At 55.6% G+C, this 14,209-nt stretch overlaps 1 protein-coding gene across 7 annotated transcripts in view; it reads left to right on the top strand.

The window, feature by feature from the left end:
- Positions 1–14,209, top strand: part of Arhgef19 (Rho guanine nucleotide exchange factor 19) — a 17,452-nt gene extending 3,243 nt beyond the window's left edge. For 5 of the 7 annotated variants that reach the window (XM_034503751.2, XM_034503749.2, XM_076933843.1 and 2 more), the window contains 16 exons: positions 130–262; positions 3,356–3,799; positions 4,152–4,436; positions 4,567–4,675; positions 4,743–4,819; positions 5,031–5,293; positions 6,198–6,358; positions 6,436–6,588; positions 6,783–6,912; positions 7,293–7,367; positions 7,459–7,548; positions 7,685–7,845; positions 11,456–11,614; positions 11,892–11,971; positions 13,324–13,428; positions 13,741–14,209. In XM_034503751.2, the coding sequence (XP_034359642.1) occupies positions 3,385–3,799; positions 4,152–4,436; positions 4,567–4,675; positions 4,743–4,819; positions 5,031–5,293; positions 6,198–6,358; positions 6,436–6,588; positions 6,783–6,912; positions 7,293–7,367; positions 7,459–7,548; positions 7,685–7,845; positions 11,456–11,614; positions 11,892–11,971; positions 13,324–13,428; positions 13,741–13,898 (2,421 nt within the window). In that variant the 5' untranslated portion in view covers positions 130–262; positions 3,356–3,384 and the 3' untranslated portion in view covers positions 13,899–14,209. Of the gene's footprint in view, positions 1–129; positions 263–2,251; positions 2,391–3,355; positions 3,800–4,151; positions 4,437–4,566; positions 4,676–4,742; positions 4,820–5,030; positions 5,294–6,197; positions 6,359–6,435; positions 6,589–6,782; positions 6,913–7,292; positions 7,368–7,458; positions 7,549–7,684; positions 7,846–11,455; positions 11,615–11,891; positions 11,972–13,323; positions 13,429–13,740 lie in introns of those variants that run through there. The other 2 variants (XM_034503750.2, XM_034503752.2) reach the window with 2 other exon arrangements.

Raw genomic sequence — 14,209 nt, 5'->3', positions numbered from 1 at the left:
TCTTGTACCTGACTGGCCAAACCGGTTCTGGGGAAGGGGGGCGGGGAGCAGGCACGTTGAGACAGCCGCCTGCCTCTGCAAGGCTTCCTCACCCTCGCCTCCCCCCTCTCTACCCCACACAATACCCAGGAGCCTGCATTGCCTAGCATTGGAGCCATGCTGACATGGTCCTCTGAGGACTTGGCTACAACCCCATTGCCCCCAGGGTGGCCCGGAGCCCTGGACTGTAAGAGCAGCTTGACGGAGGAGCTCCCCGGCTGAGGTAGGGCCCTGGGTCAGCAACCGTCCTTCCCTTCCTGTGTCCCGAGGCAGTTCTTTGTGCTGCCTGCCTGCTGCCTCTGGCTTCAATCCATTCTTGCCTTCCTGGGGCTTTGCTGGGCTTGGAACCCCCTTTCTGGCCATGACTTCCAACTAGGTTTTGTCCCTTAAGGAGCAAGGGATTCTGGCAGGGTCCCTGTTCCTCTGAGCAGGCAGCCAAAGGGCACTGAGCAGGGAGGGAGGGCTGGGTACCAGGGCCAAAGGTGCCATCCCAAACAACAGCAGTGCCTAGGGATGCCCTGCCAGCTTGCTGGGCAGGCCGATTGCCCTCTCTAACTAGTAGAGACCACTCCTTGGCCTCTGCCAATCCTTCTCAGCCTGCAGAGACACCTATGACACAGGTTTCATAGAGGAAGCATCTGGGGGGCCTTAGAGTCACCTGACACAGGAAGACACCAAGGCCCAAGGATGTGCTTATAATTTGCCGAAAGCCACTGGGCTGGTCAGTGTCAACATAGGACCTCAAACCTGATTTCCAGAGGGATCCTTGCCTCAAGTGCACTAGTCCATCCTGGGATCACATCTGGATACCCAGCCACCTGAAATCATTAGTCCCTGAAACATGTATTCAGAGAAATACTGCACAGTATTAAGCTCTGGACCTAAATTACCAACATCCATGTTGGGTGGTCTGCATCCTGAAAAGCTACTTGGCTGGCATCCCAGTTTGACAGGCCACTCCCATGTCCCTTCCTGGGGCTCTGCTTGGCTTGGAACCCCCATCCAGCCATGACCTTTCCGGCCCTGAGCACGGTGGAGGCAGACCAGCTTGACACCCCCTGCTCACCCCCTGACACGTTTCTTTATCCTGTATCCCAGAAAGCCCTCAGCTCCTTCAGCCTTCTCCTCTGAGGTCTTAAGATGCTTCTGCCTTGAGTTCTGATGATGTGTATTTAGCTTCTCCTCTGAGAAGCTTTAGGTGTACTTACACCTAAAGGAGACCTTGGACGGAAGCTAATTCGGCTCTCTCCTACTTGCTCCTACTACTGGCTGCTGGCCTAAGCCATCCTCCACCAAAGACTGAGGAGATAACACTCAGGGGACCACCCACCAGTGACAAGGCTCACCGTGCCCTGTACCTTAGGCATCGTCTGTGCATTGCTGTTAATTCTTGTATTAGCATTAGGAAGTGGGTACCAGCTTTCCTACTTTAGGTTGAGTGACTTACCCAGATAAGCTCTTATAGACTTGAGGAACAAAGGCTAATTAGGGCAGTGAGGTACACTTGTTTTTTGGGGGGAAAAGCCCCTGAGAAACAGCCAACCTTTCCCTCAAGCCCCCAAACTGGGAGAGGAAGCTGGGGTGCAGTGCAGACTCCCATCTGTCCTCTCTACCGATGCTGTCTCTAGTTCAGGCCTGGGGTTAGTTCTCCATCTTTTTGTCTTTGAGGGTTTGAGCCTTGCAACAGTGAGCTGGGACCTCCTCCGGGAAGCCTTCCTGGCACCCTGAGATTGGGCTGGGCCCAGCCCCCTTCTGTGTTAGTGCCTGTGGTTTGCTTCATGCCAACTCAGATTCTAACAGCTTTTGTTTTCCGGCTCTCCCACCAGACTGGCAACCCCACTGAGCTATTATTTCTTCACCCCAGTCAGTCTCCCTGTTTTTGTTTGTTTGTTTGTTTTCGGATCTTCCCAGCTGCCCCAGTGTTTGGACCAGTCTGAGATTTGAGATTGTCTCAGCCTCAACTCAGCCTGTCCCCGGGGCCTCAAGTGTCTCACCCTCTGTGGTTTCTCTCCTTCAGAGTCTCCAGAGTCAGTTCCTGAGCTGTTTGCCTCTAAGGCCGCCATTTCTCTGGGTCTCCCTCTTATTTCTGCCAGACTGGGCACTGCCCCTTTGGCCTGAGGGGCCTCTGCAGGGGTCCTCATTGCCCAGGCTACCCATGGCACAGCCAGGCAAGTGTAGGCCCCCGCCCAACCCCAGCCCGCTGCCTGCTCCCTCCCTCTCTTCGCCTCACCACAGGGTTTGATGAATCAAACTCTTTGTCTGGGTGGGATCTCCCCCAGCCAGCTGGGCAGAGACAGGGCTTCCCCTGCCGGAGCAGGCAGGCAGCAACAGCAGCAGCTTCAGCTGATGAGGTGAGGGGCAAGAGAGAGGCCACAGAGGGCCCAGGGCAGAAGCTTGAGGGTCTTGGACCTCTGGGCTCATCATCCTGCCCTGGGGAGCTGGCAAACTGCCTGGGGATGGCGTCCTGCCCGGAAGGGCCCGGCCCGTTCTTCCTGGCTTGATCATGTCTGGGAATTGGGATGGGGATAAGCCCCTCAGTCATCCCAAACTGGGGATTGGGCATCTCTCTGCTCTTTCCTGGGAGGGACTAATCTGGGTGGTGGCCTGCCTGCCAGTCTGTGACCCTCCCAGCCAGCTTGGCAAGGCCGTAGGTATCACTCAGCATGAAGGCCTCAAGTCTGGGTACGGAAGGGGGTGGATAACCTCACAACTAGACAATTGGGGCCCGTGTGTATCTGCATCCTGGTATGTGCGTACATGCCTGGAACTTGTGTGTGTGTGTGTGTGTGTGTGTGTGTGTGTGTGTGTGTGACTGAGAGAAAACATCTAAGTTTGTGTAACAAAAACTAAACTGAAAGGATCTGACTGTGTATCCGAGTTTGACATGTTTCAAGTTATCGATGAAACTATGAATGCCCAAAAAAAAAAAAAATATGTGCCTGTGTGCTGGAACACGAATTTGTGTGACAGTGTATGTTATCTGTATGTCTGGTCACGTGTCCATGTGTTAGGGAATGTACAAGGCAGATTTGGAAGCCGTGATACCCGTGTGAGAAGCCTGGCTCTGCCATTCAGCAGACTTTCCTCACCTACAGCATCAGATCCTTAGGTCAATCGATGGGAGTTTTAAATGAGATGCTATGCTTATTCATTTAATAAGTGCTGATTAATATTGGTGTTTACTAAATAGGCATGTGAGTGTATCTATGTATTGTGTGCATGTGTACAAGAGGGTCTCTGCAGGCCTCCAGGACACAGTGGCACAGTGGCCTTCCCTGTTGTACTATATTTGGGTCTGACACCTTCTCCCCTGCAGGCCCAGGAGGGTGGCGGAGTAAAGGAGGAATGGACTGTGGGCCACCTGCAACCCTCCAGCCTCACCTGGCTGGACCACCTGGCACCGTCCGTCGCCCAGTAGCCGTGTGCCAGCAGGAGAGTCTGTCCTTTGTGGAGCTGCCCAGCCTGCAACCTCCAAGCCCAGTGTGTGTGGACCTCTTTCCCATTGCTCCGGAGGAACTACAAGCTCCTGGTAGCCGCTGGTCCCTGGCGACCCCTGCCCCTCTCCAAGGACTGTTATGGCCGGCGTCCCCAAGAGGCCCAGATACCCATATCTCCTCCAGTGGAGGAATGAGGCCCAGCAGGGCTGGCAGCTGGCCTCACTGTCCTGGTGCCCAGCCCCCAACTCTGGTGGGACCCTGGAGCTCTCAGGATATGCAGCCCCAACGCAGGGCCAGCCACGGTGGCTCAGAGAAGTCAGCCTGTGAGTCACCCTGGTCAGGGGGTGGGCCCTTTGGGGCAGCTAGGGGAGGGACTGGGTGGCTCTTTTTGAACCCTGTAAACTCCAGAGTGCCCCAAAAGGCAGGGAAAGTTTTAGGGACAAGGGAAAGATGGCTCACAGGGCCCAAGTGACTTGTCAGTATTACATAAGTAGTCTGGCAGCTCCTATTTCCCTGTTCCTTTGCTCTCTGCAGTCAGGTCCTCTACGTAAAGCTCTCGAGATCTCATTGCCCCGGGGGACCTTATTTTGATGCTCAGGGTCACACCACCACAACAAGGAGGAAGATGGGACCGACTACAGTGAGTGACAGGTGTTATTTTATCCCCACCCCTAGGGCGCAAGATGCAGGTGTATCATAACGAAGAGGCCACCGGCGGCACCGAGACGCCCACGGGCCTTCTGGATACTGGTCAGACTGCGCAAGAGCAGGCTCTGTGTGCCCAAGAGCCTCGGCCACAGGAGCTTCCTGGGAACACCAGAGGGGGCCTTGAGGGACAAGAGCGAAGGCGGTTCTCGGCCTCAGAGCTGATGACTAGACTGCATTCCTCTCTGCGCTTAGGGCGCAGCACGGCCACGAGGGCTCTGACCTCGGGCTCAGGTGCTGGAGTCATCCGGGAAGGTACCAGCTATCCTCTGGGTTCTGAGGGTGGGCAGGGCACAGCCTACCCACCCGTGTCAACGTCTTCAGGTGATCAGTCAGGCGCTCCGTGTTCTCTAGATCGCCCGACCCCAGCTCTTGCTTTCTGTAGGGAAACTGCCCGCAAGGGAATCCCGAAGAGCCGAGACGAGAATGGACAGCGTGTCGTTGCCAGCACCCGTCGATCTAAATGACGTCCACGGTGGTCTGGTGGAGCCCAGGTACCCACCTCTCTCATGGGGCTCGGGTTGGGGAGGGATGCAAAGAGGTACTGACGCTCTTTCCTAGGCTGGACACGCACGAAACGTCGACTCAGGATCCCAGCAACGCCACTGAGCGGCGCCAGTCTCGCTTCCTCCTTAATTGTACGTGCAGAGATGCTGCGAGGGGCTCAGGGGAGACGGGGCCGGGGACATTGGAAACTGGAGATCCCGCTTTGGGGAAGTGGGAGGTAGAGACAGTGGGCGAGGGAGAGGGTCGCATTACCAGGGACTGGCAGGTGGGCTGGCGTGCAGTTGGTGCCCAATTAGTGTTTCTGGCCAGGGTAAATGAGCTCCCGCTCCCCGCCCCGCCCAGCTGTCCTCTACCAGGAGTACAGCGACGTGGCCAGCGCGCGCGAGTTGCGGCGGCAGCAACGCGAGGAGGAGGGCCCCGGGGACGGGGCGGAGGGCGCGGAGGAGGGGCCCGGGCCACCGCGCGCCAACCTCTCCCCGAGCAGCTCCTTCCGCGCGCAGCGCTCGACGCGAGGCTCCACCTTCTCGCTGTGGCAGGACATCCCCGACGTGCGCGGCAGCGGCGTCCTGGCCACGCTGAGCCTGCGCGACTGCAAACTGCAGGAGGTGAGGGGCGGGGCTAGAGGAAGGAGATGGGGGTGGGGGTGGGATCTAAGAGGACAAGGGGGCTGTCAACGTGGAGAACGGGTGGGAGGAAAGGACTCAGGAGCCCAGCAAGGAAGCCAGGAGAGAGGGCGGACAGGTGGAGCCCAGAATAAGGGCGAGGCCAGAAGCAGGTGTTGGGATCCGCAGGGAGGTGAGGGGCTGTCAACTTGCAGGGTGGGTCGGTGGGGGGCAGGGAGGAGACCTGGGAAGAAAAGGCTAGCCGCAGAGCCTGGAGAAATAGACGGGAGGGTCTAAAACGGAGGGAGGAGCCTATGACAGGGGCCTGGGCCAGAAGTACTTGATCCAGCGGCTCAGTCGGACCCAGGGACTGTCAAAGCCGAGGGTGGGTGAGACGTCCTGGGAAAGTAAGACTTCCCCCAAGCAAGTTGAGAAGCCAGGAGGGGATCGAAGGGGAGGAGCCTAAGGCAGGGCGGGGCCAAGCGCAGGTGATTAGGGAAGATTAGTAGGGGTGAGGGACTATCAATGTAGAGAGTGGGTAGGAGGACCTGGGAAAGTAAGGGTCCTGTAAGCCTTAAGGGGTAAGCCAAGGGAGAGGGCGGGGTCCAGGACAGGGCAGAGCCATAGACAACACCCTCGCTGGTTGGGGGCGGAGCTAAAGGCAGGTGGTGGGCGTAGTGGAGTGCCAGGATCGGAGCAGGCCCTTAGGGAAAAAGTCTACCGTAACGGAGCTTGTCGACTGGAGGCTTAGGTTGTGCCCGGGCTCCACCTGGCGCCAGATTATCCAAAGGGCTGAGAAGGGCAGGGAAATGGTGTCTACAGAGGCTGCCTCTTCGTGGGAGATTTGAGACCCTGATCCTGCATGGCCTGACTCTGCTCTGATCACCTGGCCTCCACCCTCCCTCAGGCCAAATTTGAGCTGATTACCTCGGAGGCCTCCTACATCCATAGCCTGTCGGTGGCCGTGGATCACTTCTTAGGTTCCGTGGAGCTGAGCGAGTGTCTGGGGACTCAGGACAAGCAGTGGTTATTTTCCAAACTGCCCGAGGTCAAGAGCACCAGTGAGAGGTGAGGGAGTGACCTGGCCTGCCTGAGTGGGGACAGAGGTCTGTCGTGGTGCTGTCCTTGACCTTGGCTCTCTGCAGGTTCCTTCACGACCTGGAACAGCGGCTAGAGGCGGACGTGCTACGCTTCAGCGTGTGCGATGTGGTTCTGCACCATTGCCCGGCATTCCGCCGGGTCTACCTGCCCTATGTCACCAACCAGGCCTATCAGGAGCGCACCTACCAGCGCCTGCTGTAGGAGGGGCTCTGCGTTGGGGGGGGGGGGGCTTGGGCAGGTGGGGGGTGCAGAGGACTGGGTGAAGCAGCATCAGTCTGTGCAGCGAGGGCTTTTGGGAAGAAGTTCTACATCCGGGATAAGGGGGACCCGCTGCACGGGGCAGGAGTGTTGAGAGACCCACTAGTGACAGCGCACCCCGCCCACTGTTCAGCCTAGAGAATCCCAAGTTCCCCGGCATCCTGGCTCGCCTAGAGGAGTCTCCTGTGTGCCAGCGGCTGCCTCTCACCTCCTTCCTCATCCTACCCTTCCAGAGGGTCACCCGCCTCAAGATGTTGGTGGAGGTAGCACACTTCAGAAGGGGCAGGGAGGGAGAGGCTGGTCTGCAACCTTTGGTCTGTCACTTTTTGAGCATGTGTTTTTGTTGTTATATCGATTTTTTCCCCTCCCTTTATTAGCATATGATAATTATGCATAATAGGTCTCATTGTAACATTTTCATACATATACAGGTCACACTAGGACCTCCCCTTTTCCTCTCTCCCCTCCCCCCCCACACTAGTGCCCTTCCCTTCCCAGGATCCTACCCTCTTGTCTTTTTTGTGTGTGATTCAATGAGTTTCAATAGGGTGGCTTGTAGGGACAGGAGTAGGGGATCATTTATTCGTGGACACCTTACAAATGACTACAGCATCCAAGAAACTATTTCTTTCTCTCCCACCAGAACATCTTGAAGCGGACGGCACCGGGCTCCCAGGATGAGGACATGGCCACCCAGGCCTTCAGTGCACTAAAGGAGGTGAGTTCAGGGGTTAGAGCTGTGGGCATCTGAGGGCCTCCTCTTCCCCTGCGGGGACCCAAATAACGCCTCGCCCCCATCCCACTCCCAGTTGGTGCAAGAATGTAACGCCAGCGTGCAGTCCATGAAGCGGACGGAGGAGCTTATTCACCTGAGCAAGAAGATCCACTTTGAGGGCAAGGTAAGAGAAGGCAATCCTCCTGTCCCTGGGAGGTAGGGGGTAGGTCGTCACTGCCCGTGGCCTCCTCTCTTTGCTCTGGACTCACCCAGCATCACCTGCTTTACCTGCCCTCCCTATTGTCTACCCCTCTCTCCAGATCTTTCCGCTGATCTCACAGGCCCGCTGGCTGGTGCGGCACGGGGAGCTGGTAGAGTTGGCCCCCCTGCCCGCCGCACCACCAGCCAAACTGAAGCTGTCCAGCAAGGCCGTCTACCTTCACCTCTTCAATGACTGCCTGCTGCTGTCCCGGAGGAAGGAGTGAGTTGGGGTGAGGGAGAGGACAGGGAGACAGGAGAGTCCATCTTTTGTCTTCTGTGATGGACTTGCCTCCAAGTACCTCAGAGCCTCAGCTGGTCTGAGGCTGAGCTGCAGGGTAGTCTGGGCCTTGGAGGCTCTGCCAGGAAAGCATTGAGGCAAGCCGATTTGTCAGGCAGAGGTGAGAGGCGCCCTGTGTGCAGGGGACTCACCACTACTCTTGAGTCTAGGGCAGTGATGAAACACATGGCTAAGTTCTTCTCCTAATTCCATGAACATGAAGAGCAAGCTCTTGGCAGCTCCCCCGTGCTGGCATGCTACATGATCTGTTCCTTTCTGTTCAGAAGATGCCTTCCTGGCAAGCAGGTTCCCCTGTCAGTCTCAAAGTCAGGGTGAGTAAAGGAGCCAGGAGACGGTCATTCTCCAGACCAATACCCACTGCCCTGCCACACCCTGTCCTCAGTACTCAGTACGGAGAGGGCCCCCGAAGCTGTGATTTCGCTAGTAAGCTGAATGCAGAGGAAGAGTTTGGGAGACCGTAACACTGGACAGGGGGCAAAAGGGAAGATAGCTTTTGGAAACTGTTTTTAAATTTAGGGTTTTCTTTTTGTCGTTTTTGTTTTTGTGGGGCAGATATTTTGAAACAGGGTTTTTCTATATGGTCCTGGCTGTCCTGAAACTCACTCTGTAGACCAGGCTGGCTTCTGCATTCCTCTGCCTCTTGAGTGCCAGGATTAAAGGCATGCGCCACCACTGCCCAGCTCTGGTGGTTTGTTTATTTTGTTTGTTTCCTCAAAAGATGTATTTATATGTAGTTCTCTTAAGGCACACCAGAAGAGGCATCGGATCCCATTACAGATGGTTGTGAGCCACCATGTGGTTGCTGGGAATTGAACTCAGGACCTCTGGAAGAGCAGTCAGTGCTCTTAACCACTGAGCCAGCTCCCCAGCCCCTCTCGTTTATTTTGTGTATGTATGTGTGATGTCATGATGCACACGTGGAGGTCAAAAGACAACCACCCGGAGCCATTTCTCTTCTTCCACCATGTGGGTCTTGGGGATCGAACTCAGGTCACCAGGGTCAGTAGCAAGTGCCTTTACCCAGTGAGCCACCTTGCCAGCCAGGGAATCTTAAGCCAAAAGAGTTCATTCCTGATGGTTCAGTCAGTGAAGTGCCCTTGCACTGCCAGGCTGCACCAGGCTGTGCTGGGGGCTGAGGGTGTAGAGATAAATGAAAATCTTCCATATCCACGGGAACCCTAGACCTGTGGACATACATCCTGATAACCACATCGCTAGTCACTGGTCTTTTGTTCTTGTTTGTTGTTGAATGTTTTAGTTTTGAGACAGGGTCTCACTAAGTAACTCTTGGCTAGCCTGGGACTCACTATGTAGAGCAGGCTAGCCCAGGACTCACAGAGATCTGCCTGTCTCTGCCTCCCAAGCACTGAGATCGAAGATGCCTATCGCCAGGCCCCACCTGGGTTCTTAGTTTTGTTTGTTTGTTGTTTCGAAGGCAGGGTCTCATTCTGGAGTCCACACTGACCTGTAACTCCGTACGTAGTCTAGGTTTGTCTCAGACTTAACCACTCTGACTCCTGAGTGTCGGGACTACAAGTGTGAGCTACCATTTGGCTGGTTTTGGTTGGTTTAATTACATGTCTGTGCGGGATGCGTGCAGGTGCTCTCAGAGAGAGGCTTGAGGTGGACGGCTGCCCTGCAGCTGAAATTATAGGTGGTCGTTTTAATGGAAAGATCTGCTAAAAGTAACACAAAGCAGGGACTGGAAATGAGTCAAGTTGCAGGAGGAAGAGACAGGAGCTGCTTTTTGGTTTTGTTTGTGTTCTTTTCGAGACAGGTTTTCTCTGTGTCACCCTGGCTGTCCTGGAACTCATTCTTTAGACCAGGCTGGCCTCAAACTTAGACATCCACCTATCTCTGCCTCCTGAGTGCTGGGATTAAAGGCGTGCGCTACCACTGCCTGGCTTTTTTTTTTTTTTTTTTTTTTTTTTAATGTGTTTGCTTACATGTATGTCTGTGTACTCCCATGTGCATGTAATGCCCAAAGATTCCAAAAGAGGGCACCAGATCCCCAAGAACTAGAGTTACTGACCATTGTGAGTTGCCACATGGGTGTTGCGTTCTGAACCCAGGTCCTCTGGAATAGTAACAGGTGCTCTTAACCACTGAGCCACCTCTCTAGCCCTTGAGCTGGGTTTTGAAGAGTGAGTAGGAGTTTTGTATAGAGAAGTGACTCAGGAAAGACAGAAAAGTTATGGCTGAGCAAGGCGTGCCTGGAGTTTGGTGAAGCTGGGCCGTGAACTGTAGGCGAAAAGACAGTGTGACAGGATGGGGGTGCACACCGTGAGTCCTGGCACTCAGCAGGCAGAGACAGACAGGGTCTAGCCTGGTGTACATTGCAAGGTCCAGCCAATGAGGGCTACATAGTGAGATCCTGTTGATAGATAGATAGATAGATAGATAGATAGATAGATAGATAGATAGACAGACAGACAGACAGACAGATAGACAGGTAGGTATATAGATAGGTAGGTAGGTAGATAGGTAGATAGATAGGCAGGCAGGTAATGAGGGCTACATAGTGAGATCCTGTTGATAGGCAGACAGGCAGACAGGCAGGCAGGCAGGCAGGCAGACAGACAGACAGACAGGAGAGGAGAGCAGGGATGTTGAAGTTATTGTAGAGTCTGGGCTTGTTCTGAAGGACACATTCTGTTCCTGGTCCGCTTGCAGGGCAGGGTGGTGGGAGAGACCAGAAACTCTGTCCAGGTGAGCATAGCTAGCCAAGAGGGGGTAGGTGCTTCAGGAGAAACAGTTGCCAGAGTAGGAAGACAAAGGGAAAGAGGGACCTGCTCCCTTTAGTCCAGCGGTTCTCAACCTGTGGGTCGCGACCCCTGTGGGGATTGAACGACCCTATCAAAGGGGTCACCTAAAACCGTTGGAGAACACAAACCTTTTCGTTATGAGGCATAACAGTAGCAAAATTATAGTTATGAAGTAGTGACAAAATACTGTTATGGTTGGGGGTCACCCCCACATGAGGAACTGTGTTAAAGGGTCGCAGCCTTAGGAGGGGTGAGAACCACTGCTCTAGTGTGTGTATGGGGGAGGTGGACATGATAGCAGGCCTCCTGCACAGCGCAGTGTTACGGGACAGGAGTTGAGCCTGTTTCTGGGCCAGAATAACAAACCCAGGGCCTGGCCCCACCTCCCTGCCTCTCCAGCCGCAGACCCAGCAGCACCCGGCTCTGACTTGATACAAGCCCCATGGAAGTCCAGTTGGAGGCAGGGAACAGTGCAGAAAGACCTCAAGGGTGTCCTTGGGGTGGGAATGTGGTTTTTATTATCTTCTGCTAACAGAAACCCAAGCCACTGAACTCATAGCAATCCTCCTGCCTCAGCCTCCTGAGCTCTGTTTGGATGTCCTGATAAGAACCTTACTGTCAATTGGAAAATGGTGCCCAGTGAAGCCAGGCCTGGGAGAGCAAACAAGCCTTCCTTCTCCCTCCACCGGTTCGTGGGGTCCTGAGGTGGCTCAGAGAGTAACACCCGGGCTCTATTGACCCCTCCCGCCCCGTTGTCTGTTCTCTAGGCTCGGGAAGTTTGCCGTTTTTGTCCATGCCAACATGGCTGAGCTACAGGTTCGAGACCTCAGTCTGAAGCTCCAGGGCATCCCGGGCCATGTGTTCCTGCTCAGGCTTCTGCACGGGCAGCGTGCCAGGCACCAGCTGCTGCTGAGAGCACGGACTGAGTAAGCAAACCCTGAACAAGGGCCCTGCTGTACCCGCAGGGGCAGAGAGCGAGGCTGGGTGGGCATAGCAGTGCCTGAATCCTGGCGGGTGGCACTGTGCCCCTCTATCAGGGAGGCGGTGTGAGGTTGGAAGTAGTGGGGGTTGGGGCAAAGGCCTGGTGCCTTGCTTGTAGTCAAGGATGTCTCAACCTAACCCAAGCTCTCTCAGCTCTGGCTCCCAACCCTGCTCTGGGCCACAGTAACTTGCCCCCGCATAGCCACACCTCCCCCTCCCTAGAAGCGAGAAGCAACGGTGGATTTCAGCCTTGCGTCCATCCAGCCCCCAGGAGGACAAGGAGATCACATGTGATGGGGAAGGTAGGACCCAGAACTCTCTGGGGGTGACTCTGAAGATCAGGGAGGGCTGGGCAGGGTGCACAGACCAACCCCGTAGACACAGGCAAACCATCTTGCAGACTTTGAGAGATTCAGAGAGGCCAAGTGCCTAGTCTAGGTCCTCCCAGCTAGACAGAGGTGGGTCTGGAGCCCACCTCTGTCTGTCTGTCTATCTGTCTGTGTTGCTTGCAAAGCAGATAGGCCGGGTGTATTGGGTGGGGGAGAAAGCTAGAATGATGGTGGTGACAAGGTTGGGGGCTCAGCTGGGATGGAGGCAGCTCCTTTGGGTGTGATATGAGGCTGTCAAGCAGGCCACCTCTCGGTTGGGAGGATCTTGGCAGGCAGTGGGCAGTAGATAGCCCTGGAAGGTGTTTGAGCAGAGGCACAGGTCTGAGAGGGGGAGACAGATGCATTCCCAGCTAACATGTGCTGTGGCTCAGGCTGGGGACCGGACTGAAGTTTCGCTCATTTTATTTACTCCTCTTGGTGATCTAATTAGCCAGGTTCTTTGGCTTTGTTTTTTCCGTCTCAGAGACTAAAGCTCAGAAAAGTTAAGTAACTTGCCCAAGGTCACACAGCCAGTTCCTGCCCAAGCTGGGAGTTGGGCCAGGTCAGGTCTCCTCCCTCCCTCCCTTCCTTCCTTTTTTCCCTTTTTGTGACAGAGTCTTGCCGTGTAGCCCAGGCTGGCCTTGAATGAATAGCAAACCTCCTGTCTCAGTTTCCCTGTGTGCTGGATTACAAGTGTGAGCCGCCACACCCAGCTCAAACTTGTGTGCGATGCTCCTGCCCATCGATTTAGTCTGTCAGGAAGATCTGAGGGCTGGAATGGACAGCTTCTCTGGCTTGGGCTCTGAGTCCCACTGAGGCTGAGGACCAGCCTCCTACTCCAGACAGGCAGTCAGTAGAAGCCACTGGGAGGTGGCCCTGGGGGTGGAGAGAGGCCCTCCTGGCACACGGCATCAGTTGCTCAGGGACCACAGCAGCCCTGTGTGGCTGGAAGCCATGAGTCTGAGGGTATCAGTCGGGCTAGGAGGTGAGGCAAGGCAGAGTGGGCGGTGGCACGTAAAACACTGGATCTTGAGAGGTCTTTGGAACTTTAGACACACAGAGAACTGTTGGGTCATGTCGGGGGGCATTTGGGGTTTGTGAGGGAGTCTAGAGGTCAATACAGGGGGGTTGCAGAGAGCTGGGATGGTCAGCACCCTTGGTAGAGCCTCCAGTTAGGGACAGATGGGATGGTCAGAGGAGCAACTGTGGCCCCTCCCCAATTTTCTTTTTCCCTACTCTCTCCCACCTCTGACCTGGGGACTCCTGGACCCTCTCTCGGGTCTCAGACCGCCCCCAGGTCCAGTGTGTGAGGACTTACAAGGCCCTGCAACCCGACGAACTCACCTTGGAGAAGACAGACATCCTGGCAGTGAAGACCAGGACCAGCGATGGTGAGAACCAGGCCTTCCTGAGAGCCCTTTTGAGGGGACAGGACATAGCTAGATGACCAACCTGTCACAGGGGAAGATTATGCAAGCGGTGATCCCTCACAGCGTTTGGGAATCTGGTTTGACCAGAGGAGGGACTTCCTGCTTGAGAATGGAGAGTGATCGGGGAGAATGGGAAATACCCTTCTCATAGAGGTGTGGCCCTTCCGGGGAGCTGGTGAGGTTATGGTATGTCACCTGGCCCCAGGCTGGCATCGGGCTGAGGTGATCCGTCCCAGGCCTGCCCAGCAGCTCTTCGATGCTGTGTGTTCCTAGGCTGGCTGGAGGGCGTGCGTCTGGCCGATGGCGAGAAGGGGTGGGTGCCTCAGGCCCATGTGGAAGAGATCAGCAGCCTCAGTGCTCGACTGCGCAACCTCCGAGAGTACAAGAGGGTCTCCAATGCCAGCAGCAAGCTGGGGGACCAGCCTGCCTGATACTCGTCTGGGGCCCAGCTGGGGCCTCTCTGGTGCTGGTGGGCTTCTGTCTGTCTGAAGGCTGCCTTCGCAGGCACTGGGTGGTGATCGTCCTGTAAATTTGCTCAGGCTGCCTCTGCTCACAGTCTGAGCTGGGGCCTTTGCACGGGCTGCCCCATCAGGAGGGTGCTGGCTGTTCCTGCTGTCACTAGTCTCCAGGTGTCCCGAGGGCAGAGGGGCTGCCTCACTCAAACTGCTTGCTACTCTCCCTTCCAAGTAGCAAAGTGTCAGATCCAAGCAGGCTTGAATATTAAAGTGACTCCGTGAGTTTT

This window comes from Arvicanthis niloticus, chromosome 5 (assembly GCF_011762505.2).
Source record: "Arvicanthis niloticus isolate mArvNil1 chromosome 5, mArvNil1.pat.X, whole genome shotgun sequence".
In the NCBI taxonomy this organism is placed as follows: domain Eukaryota; kingdom Metazoa; phylum Chordata; class Mammalia; order Rodentia; family Muridae; genus Arvicanthis; species Arvicanthis niloticus.
This window is presented reverse-complemented; position numbering and strand designations above follow the sequence as displayed.